The sequence below is a fragment of the Platalea leucorodia genome (assembly GCF_965183815.1).
Source record: "Platalea leucorodia genome assembly, chromosome: 1".
Taxonomy (NCBI): domain Eukaryota; kingdom Metazoa; phylum Chordata; class Aves; order Pelecaniformes; family Threskiornithidae; genus Platalea; species Platalea leucorodia.
In genome coordinates, this window is record NC_138823.1 from 13,232,392 (window position 1) to 13,242,498 (window position 10,107).

The 10,107-nt window shown below is 40.8% G+C and overlaps 1 protein-coding gene across 2 annotated transcripts in view; it reads right to left on the minus strand.

The window, feature by feature from the left end:
* Positions 1–9,892, minus strand: part of FAM91A1 (family with sequence similarity 91 member A1) — a 28,307-nt gene extending 18,415 nt beyond the window's left edge. The window contains exons 1-7 of one of the 2 annotated variants that reach the window (XM_082323712.1): positions 9,744–9,892; positions 7,828–7,912; positions 6,965–7,116; positions 6,015–6,072; positions 4,271–4,338; positions 2,934–3,047; positions 1,922–2,012 (exon numbers count right to left, since the gene is read on the minus strand). In XM_082323712.1, coding sequence (XP_082179838.1) covers positions 1,922–2,012; positions 2,934–3,047; positions 4,271–4,338; positions 6,015–6,072; positions 6,965–7,116; positions 7,828–7,912; positions 9,744–9,815 — 640 coding nt within the window. In that variant the 5' untranslated portion in view covers positions 9,816–9,892. Of the gene's footprint in view, positions 1–780; positions 898–1,921; positions 2,013–2,933; positions 3,048–4,270; positions 4,339–6,014; positions 6,073–6,964; positions 7,117–7,827; positions 7,913–9,743 lie in introns of those variants that run through there. The other variant, XM_082323713.1, reaches the window with a different exon arrangement.
* Between the last annotated feature and the right edge of the window lie 215 nt (positions 9,893–10,107).

Sequence of the window (10,107 nt, forward strand, 5' to 3'; positions counted from 1 at the left end):
TCACCATCTTTACTGTACTGTCAAGAAGTGGTTTTTTTTATCCTGAATTAGTTTTGTCAGTTGAGGATGCTGGCTACATTTTGGTCCTGTCTTAACTCAGGCTGGAACTCACACACTTCGTAGCAAGGATACAAACTAAATCACATCAGTTCCGATGGTCCTCACATGCCCTTCCCACAAATCTTCACTGAAAGTCTTTTTTTTTTACACAACTGTAAAAATAAATTCTGGGGCACTTCAACACCAGGTGTCAGCAAAACTGCAGCAGATACAGAGGGACATTGCATACAAACAGGACAATAACATGGTAGATTTTGAATGACGGTTTCCCCACATGACACTGATCTGCGCACTAAGCATCTCAGCTGAGTTCTGCAGAGTTGATAAGCCAGGGAGAAGTTTTTAAGGAAGGGCAAAACATTTCAGCATAGTTATCTTTAAAGTACAAGGTTTGTAACAGCTGTACTCTAACAGTAAAGCAGAAAGCTAAATTACACAGTATAAAATAAGCCAAATTTATTGTCATTGGTTTCTTTGATGTTACCCAAGATCACTCCATCTACATCATATTCCTTACAGCAGGGAGGAAGCGTGCCAACAACCCTCAGGTGAAGTGTTATTAAACACAAAGCAAAATTGTCAGGATGTTTCACATACACACACAGCTCAGTCCAGCTATAGTGTGCGTGTATATAGCTGTATGTCTATAATACATATAGTGACATTGCTACCCCCAATCAGGTATTAAACAAACATGCCTGCAGTATACCAACAACTAACCTGAATTCATGCTGATACAACTGCTGTTCATCATGGGCAGTAACACATGCTCAGCTATGCAAATCGATGTGTATCAATAAACCAGCTTTAATGGATCAGGATGACATTACAAGCCATCAACATGCGAAGGGGGCTTTTCTCTCCTTCAGATTCAGCTCTCATAGTTGATACATTCTTACTTACTGTACCTGAAATGTATTGATGGCATCGTAGTTTGGACTAAACAGTCCTCTCTCCCCATAAAATCTCATCCTACTGGCAGTCCATTATATTAATCCTCTGTACATTCTTTTTCTACCCATGAGTTAGGGTAGAAAGGTACGTTAGATACTTCTAAACCTACTAAACCTGAGCTATAACCCTCTCCGCAAGCAACACCAGGCCATGTATAGAGAAAGATCATTAAGTGTTTTCTGAATTCAAATTTTCTTAAGCCCTAAACTATTACAGATCCACTCCAGAGCTTGAATTTCACCTACCTCACTTTTGTTTTTATTTTTTTGTTCTGCTTCAGTAATAGGCAGTGGAATTCTGCCTCAATTTCTTAACAAAAGTACAGTGCACAGATTCAATTGCTTGTAGTAAGCCAAGCATTTACAGACAGAATTCTCAAGGAGGAGTTTTGTCAGTGAATTTGTGTTCCTTTGACTAGTACGATTTGTCTATATCAAATATTTGTTACACTGAAACGGGGAGACACGTGCACACCATTTTTCAGTAACAGCTGCCGACCTTTGAGAAACAACAGTCCTTTAGACTTTAAGCCCCATTTTCATGGTATTCAAACAGGACAAAATTACAAAACCTCTTCTTTGAAAAGCAAGGATTGAAGTTTTACCACCCAGGATTACAGACTCTGACATTTTTAATTTTAGTTTCTTTTGTCCTCATCTACCTCCCCCACAATCTTTACTGACAGTTTTAATGAAAGAATTTGTTGAATCAAACAGTAACAGAGCAACAGCTGCTAATGGCTCACTGTTAAACCATTTACAAGATCCAGACTGCAGTCTGTACAAGCTCTTGAGTATTTGCCTCCACCTCCTCTTATGCTTCAGCTGTCTACATCCCTTTATTCCTACTCTCAGAATTTACTGAGCAATGTCTACAAACAGAAAAGGAATGTCCATTAAAAACTTACTGTGAACTACATTGAAGTCTAATGAACCAGCAAGCTGAGGACCTGAGTCAATTATCTTATCAATAGCAGACTTCTCTGATGTAGTACAAATCTAGGTAGAAAGAAATCATGTTATAGTCTTTTGTAGAAGTGAGTCTATGCAACTTATTTAACACCACTCAAAAAAATCCAAAAACATTACAGCCTCAAGTCAATCATAAGCAATATAGAATATAGGAAGTAACCCATGTTCTTAATCAAAATATTTGCACTGAAGAATTCACCGCAGTTCTTGTTGAAGTCTTAATTTTTTTTTTTTTTACTTTTGTCCCCACACAAAATTATGCACGCTCTAGGAATGGTACTTAATCGTACAGGCGTTTGGCAAGTGAAGTCCACAGTATAACAGGTCTGCTCTTTATAACTTCCAAACTGAGTGTTCAACTACACAACTGGAACCATTCTAGAAAGACGTCCATTACAATATCAAAGTAACATGTCTCAGGTTAACTACTCTGGGTTGACGGGATGTCAGAATGTAAGTAGGCACTGCCCAAGATATTCCCAACAATAACCAAAAAAAGATTTCATCACTGCTTTAAACACATTACAATCTAAACAAAAGACTTCCAGAGAAGGAATTAAATCCAGATCAAATGACTAAACTGACTGTAGAAAGAAACTGAGAATGGAATAAAGTCAGCTCACAAGTTTTTCACATGCAAACAATGAAAAAATAAAGGACACACAAGGAGCAGAAACAATGACATTATATATAAAATAAAGTCCACTGACATTCTAATTATACTGAAGGTGAAGATTCAGACAAAACTGAGCTGTCAGGGCTTAACTATGAAACTTAAGAAAACCTATTTTGTTGCTTGTACAAAGAATATCATCATGCACATTAGTTACCACAGATTGTTTGACTCAAAAACACCTCAGCACTGTACACAGGGCAGAAGGGAAGCTACTGTTTTCAGGGACTATGAGTATTCAACCAAAATTAGAGATGCAATCCATACGAAAATACCTTGATGTCATCCTCAGTGATGTAGCCAGACTGCACGACCCACCAAGCTTCTATAGCAATCTCCACGGGTTTCACAGGTAACAGATCATGAGCAGTTTTCCTTCTGAAAAATTTCTGCAGTGGTACAGTCCATTTGAGATAATAATAAAGAGCACTTCACGTGTGCAGACAGACATTTACTTTTATAAGATGATTTTTATAAACATCCATTTTTAAGTACATTATATTCACAGACTGGATACACACAAATACTATTAGCCTTGCTATTTAGTAAAAGCATATCCTTGTTCAGGAAAAAATGTTTCTCTCTTCCTTCAAATCATATGAAAATGGGAAGGAAAAAAATTATTCACATCTGATATTGTTAAATCTTCAAATAAAGCATATTTTATGTGTCACTAATTACAAACCACACTATTCAAACACATTAGGATCAAGTCTAAATTTAAACTATTTATGACATTTTCTACTGTGAACATGTAAGAAAGCACAGCAAACGAAATATACAAATGGGGTATTTTAAAGAAATTCAATGATCTTAAAAAAGACATTTTAGGAACATTTTATTTACTTTAAAGGACAAAGTACCCCACATTCTCAATAAGCATGGTGCTAAAAAAGTACAGTGAATTTCAGTCCAAGAAAGAAAAACTGGAGGGTACTGTTCATTTATAGACCTAAATAGCTTCTGCTCCATTGTACAGCCATTACTTTTCGGTTCACTCTATCAACTTCATATTTTGGTAAGCACGCTTTTGGTTGCAGGAGCACTGTGAAGCTAGTGCAAGAGCACTTATGAGTTTTCTGAAGAAAGGAAGGGACTGTTGCAAACTGAAGGGCCTACTTCTATCAACAGTCATTACAACGTTTTCCACATGTGCTGTCCACATGCAAGGTTGCCTGTTCAGACTCATTACCGTTGTCTCAGAGAAAAATATACTTACTACAAAAATTTACACCTAGATGGAGAACTGGCCCAGAATAAAGTCTGATCTCAACATAGAAACATGGAATAATTCTTCCAGAACCAGTATCATTATTCCATATACATTATACATTAGATATCTGGTGCCACAGAGTAAATATAGCTCTGAAAATATACAGCGGGGGCGGGGAGATGTAGTACTGATTAACTTTTTCTTTAGTATACTTTTAATTTAAAATTAAAAAGCTCTTTATTAACTTCAGGAAACACAATATAATTAGCAACACACTATGTCACATTCAATTAGCCATACTATTAAACAAATCAGATCTATGAAATTATTCCAGTCTTCACTTCCTATGAAATAATGGGGGGGGAAGGGGAAGGAAGAGGAAATTAAAGACAAACTTACTTTTGAAGACCTACATTGGTTCATTAGATCTATATACTGGTTTCTTCCTATACCAAGAAGTCTTAGACCTGAAAAATAAGTAAGGTTTTATTTCTCTTAAGACAGGTTTAAGCTGAAGATACATAAAACATTCTTCAAAGAATCATGCCTACTTCTACAATAATATTATTTATTACTCTTTCTTCCCAAAATAAAAGGATAGTTATACGAGCTAAATTCAGTTTTAACTGAATTTGACAGAGTACGACATACATTTAAAACCAGAATCCATTCCCATTCATCTACTCTGTATAGGTTAAAAACCCCCATACCTCATACCTCTCAAGTCATGGGGTAGCAGGGAATAATCCAACCCGTTTCTCTCCTACACTCACATCAACAGCTAATAACTATGCTTCAAATTAACAGAACTAAAGTTGTACCAGATTTCGGTCAATAGTTTTCTCCCTAATAAATCCCACACCATGCGCTAGATTAGAACTCTAAGAATTAGAGCACAAAAGGCCACATAAGTGTCTAAGGAAGATGATTAAGATGTAGTTGAGTTAAACTGAATCAGAATTTAATTCTCTACTCTCTAGCCTTCAACCATTAAGGAACTATGAACAGATACTAGAAAAGTACTCATTAGTTTTAAAACTGAGACAGAATATGGGTTAAGTCCAACTTTCTAGTTAGACACTAGCTTTTATGACAAGATGTTAAGAAAGACGTTTAACTTAATTATACCTCAGCAACTGACCTGCAGCTGCTGCTAAAATAACAGAATTGCTAGGGGGAAAAAAGAAAAAGAACCACCAGGGAAGTCTTTCCTCTCTTCATATTCCTCAGTAACACTAGATTTCCAATGAGCTACATGGCGCTGAATAAAAAAGTTTTTCCCTGATCTGGTTTCCCAGTGTGAGCATTACATAGAGGTAATTTAGGAGAGTTAACTGATAATATCCTTTTAAAAACAAAAACCCCAACTGTTTTCAAAAGCTGCAGGCTACTCCTCACCTGACTACACAAAACCCTTAAAGAGAACTATAAAAACTCATACAGAAGGTGAGGAATGAAGCCTTCAGCTATGAATAACTTCTCAGTGGCAGGTTTAACACCCTCCCTATGTCAGCAGTCTGCATTTTCCTCTATAAGACTTACCAGTAGGCTATTGCTCTTACTCTGTTCTCCTCCACCAGGTGCAACGTTTTTGCTTTCCTAATCTCCCCACCTCATACCCACAACAGTCTAATAGAAAGCAGGATAAAACACCTGGCACATCCAGGAGTATCATAAAATACCAGATTCTCTTCTCTCTCTTTTCTGGTACCTCATCCCCCAGTCTACATTAATGCTAATTCACAGGAGTGTCAACAGCCTTTCAGTGTCTTCCCAAAGCTTTCTGCCCAACACATGCCAAAAAACACATTAGGAAAGGACCAGCAGCTCACCTTGCTGATGCACAACAGCCAGTAAGACTTTCCACCCAGAAGTCCAAGCAAACAGGAATGCAATACAAGCAAGGACAGAAGCTGCACAAGATTTTGCACCATGCCTATCTGTACTCAAACTAGCCCAATTCCAGTGCTGACCATACGGACGAACTCTCTGGAGAGCACACGCTCCTTAATATCACTATTTAAATGCTTCTACACCTTCATTCACACACTTGTGTTCAAGCAAACAGATGCCCACAAAGCCGTTTTCAGAAGCTCCTTATTTCCAACTCATTGAAGCAGTAATGCAACTAGATAATACTTACAGTCAGCAGCAGTGAAGTTGGGTAACGAATCATAGCTTTTTTCACTGTTCATTATATCCTTAAAAAGACAAGAAAACTTAGTTGCAACAAGAAAGTTGTCATTTCAGAGAAGCAGGTCCAAAATTCTGCCTGCTTTTTTTTTTTTTTAAGAACAAGACGAAATTAAAAGCAAATCTATTAAAGTCAGTTACCTTATCGAACTTGCCAATTAGTTGATTAATCATTACACAATAAGTTAAAAACAGAGACTTGTTTAATACAAGCTTTACAAAGAAAAATGCTGATTGACAGAATAAGATAAAATCCTGTATCTGTCTTCACAAAAAAAAAAACCCAAACACAGCACACAGAATTGCTAACAGTAATAACAGAATAAGCTAACAACTAATCCGTTATGTCTGCAATCACTAGACACAAAATTAAAAAAGCACTTCTGATATCCAATGAAAATAAAAGACGTTTGCCAGAGCGCTGACAGAAAACAGAACCATCTTTGTTCTCATAGAAAAGGATGTGCTTTAAGCTTTTGAAAAAGCTTCTAATATGGTTAAGTGTCCTTTTTGAAGGAGAACAGAAAAGAAAATAAGCGTTCTAATGTGCTGGTTTTTAAAAATGGAAATTCTCTTTGTTTTATTAATCTAACAGAATGAGTTATTTCTTTTATAGTTTGAAGTGAAGAGTCACAATCTCAAACATCAGAAGAGAAAGACTGGCCTCAGAGTGAGTCCCACCCTGTTCCACATGACAAAGTCCAGCTCTTGAAAGGCTTATGGGGGCAGAGGGGAAAAAACTGCAGGTACAAGTAGTTCTTTAGAAAGTTTCCTTACTTGTTAGCATACCCTACCCAAAAGCAAACGAACTACATGACACTGCCTCGTATGCATTACAGGGCCGTCACCAACATCTCCAGGACAGAAAACAACATGTTCTCACCATAGTTTTGTACTCACCTCCATTATGCCCGTGTAATATGAAAACGGTGTTACTCTCAGACCTTTTACCATGATGTCAGACAAATGATAAGGGTACAACATGAGATGATCTCGACTGTATTTTAACAGATCCTCATAATATTTACGTTCGTCTTTCTTGACATGCTTAACTACAAGGGGAGAAAAAAAGTTACGCTGTTCTATGAAGTTCAATTAAAAAAAAGTGTTATAACAAAAGTATTAAAAATAGTACAACGGCAATTGACAGAAAACAAAAAACAAAGGAGTAATGCAAGGCATTCAGCATCCAAGTATTTCTACATATGATATGAGTACTCTCAGAGCCTTTAAGGATGACCTTAGAACAGAGCAGATTTATTTTACAGGTTAGCAGGAAGCAGCCTATTGAGACAGAACTCATGCAGGCTGTAGAAAATTATCTTTTAATTAGTGAAACTATTATCTACTTTGGGAAGATGAATGGATGCAGTCAATGCAAAATAAATTGGAAGTCCACAAACAAGTCATAGCCAGTATCTCATGCGAGTCAGGACCACTGTCTGCATCTCATCTAGTGACAGGCTTTATTTTATTGGTCAAATCCTCTGTTAGCATCTCTTAATTTCTTGGAAAAGGGCGGCATAACTACAGTAGGAATTCAGTTCCACCTGCCAACTCAGTAACCTTAAAGAGTGCTTTGCTAGAAAAGATGCCAAACAGACTCAAAAGTCAAGGCTTTTCTTGGTGTTTTATCATTTTAAAGTATTTATTTTCAGGGAACGAGGGACCTTTGAACACGGCTAGTTCTTGCAGTTTTAAAGGCAAGCTTCCATACAGAAGAATCAGGTAGCAATCAGAAGTTACTTAGCTTCTTTACTCACCTAAGTTATTCCGGTATCGTAACTGATTGCGGATGCTGTAGAGTACGACCTGCCTTTCATATTCCCTCTGAGAGTTTCCAAGACCCTTGAAAACGGAAAGGCCTTTTAGCTGACATGCACAAAACCCCTTTTAGTTAAACAACTGCAAAGTGCCTTATGAGGAAACATATGCAGGCAGTTGTCATTACTCAGGGAGTCCCCCAGTTCAATACACTGATAGTATCTTTAGTCTCTGTACGAGGTCAAAAGTATCTTTAGTTAAATAGATCTCTCTATATGGGATGCAGATTTAAGCAATAGTCTTTATATTTTTTTTTTCCTAATACCATTCTGATAAAAAAGGGAACATCTAATTCTCAAATCAAAGGTTTTAAACCGCCTTTTAGAAGACAGGAAGCATCAAGCATTTTACCAAGCATTCAGTGTCTTGCAGCCTTGAAGAATTACCCAGAATTAGCGTACCATAAACCAAGCATGGTGAATGACATGTGAAGCTTCAACTGCTGCACCCAAGAAGCTTATAATGCAAAAAATAAATAATGAAACAGCTCAAGTTGTAGCTTCACACAAGTAATGCAATGAAGTGATCTTAGGTCACAAGGTTAAGGCATAAGCACAGCACATTACTTGACTATCATGAAAGAAGATAAAAAGAGAACTTTGGTTTGTGCTTTAAATGCCTTATTTCAAAAACTGTCCCCTCAAAATTCTTCATATTACTCTCCTACTCTGCATCTGCAACAAGTGATCAGGTTTTTTTTTTCCCCCTCCCTCCCCCCCTCCTGGTTCCCTCACTGATGCTCATATTAAAAAAGATCCTCAGATAAAAAGGTACTTTACTGCATATATGGGATAAACAAACAAGTTGCACACATACTGCAGAATCGCATACTAGAAAAGAAACACCTGATATCACAGACAGGATCCATAATTGATTAAATATCCGAAGAGGGATCCAAGCATTTGCTCCAAGTACAAAAGTATTAAGGGCTATTCTAACAAAACAGTATTCTAGAAGTTACATTAAAGAAAATAATGCATTAAATGCTGGATATTTTTTATCCTGAATCACATAGCCAACAGTATGGCACTCAGCTGGGCAGGTAAAGAGAAATCATCATTCATGCCCCTCTAACAGCTCCTGAAATCTCAAACTCCAGGAATTCAATTACTTGGGGCCTGCAGCCACTACTCATCCTCTCCATCCCTCCTTTGTGCAAGAGCAGGAATTGTTTATCTGCTTTCAAGCAGCGTAAGACTTTGGAAACGAGAACCTCCTCTTGACTTGACACAGTATCTCCCCTCTGCTATCAGAGGCCCATTAAATCCGTCAAATCAAAATTTCATGAGGTTTTCTTGTCCACAAGCCGCTCGCTGCAACAGTTCCCTGCTGCACAAGTCTCCGGTGACGCCTCTCTGGTTCGCCTGACGCTACCCAGGGGCCGGGTGGGGGACACCCGCCTCGGCCGGTCTTGCGCCTGCACAAGCTGAGAGAGCACCCCCCACATCTCCCTCTGCCCACAGGGACCCCGAGCCGCCCCTACGCCCCCTCTCCTCACAGAGACCCACGAACACGCAGGTATACCCCCCGCTCCTCACAGACAGACCCCACACCGCCCTCATGCCCCGTTCTCCCCACAGAGACACCCCCCCTCTCCCCACAGAGGGGCCGCGCACCCCCCACCTCTCCCCCTCCTCACACGCAGACCCCGCGCCCTCCCCGCACCCCCCGCTCCCCACAGAAAGCCCCGCACCCGCCCTCACCTCCCCCCGCTCCCCACAGCCACGCACCGCCCCACAGCCCCCGCGGCGGGCAGGGCTGAGTCCCCGCGCCTCCCCGCACTCCCCCCGGCGCCCTCCGCTTCCCCGGGCCGGGAGCTCGGCAGCCCGCACCCTGCCCGCCCGCCGGCCGGCACCTGCTTGACGCTGGCCGGCAGCCGTCCCCAGGGGTAGTTGTGGCGGATGTGGAACTCCACGTCGATGTTCATGGCGAGGAGGCCGGGCCGGGCCGCGCCGCGGGGCCCCGTCGCCGGGAGGCGCTCCAGCCCAGGGCCGCCCTGCCCTCGGCCCGCCGCCGCCGCCGCCGCAGCCACCTCCCGCCCGCCGCCGCTTCCGCGTTACGCCCCGGAAGCGTCACGTCAGTTCCGGCGGGGCGGGGGGCGGTCACCGCGGGACGGGGCCCGGGGCAGCCCCGCTCGCCCGCGGCCTTCCCCCGCTCGGCGGCAGGGGAGCGCGGCGAGGTTGTTTGGGTCGGTTGTAATAGGCCAGCGCCGTGCTTGG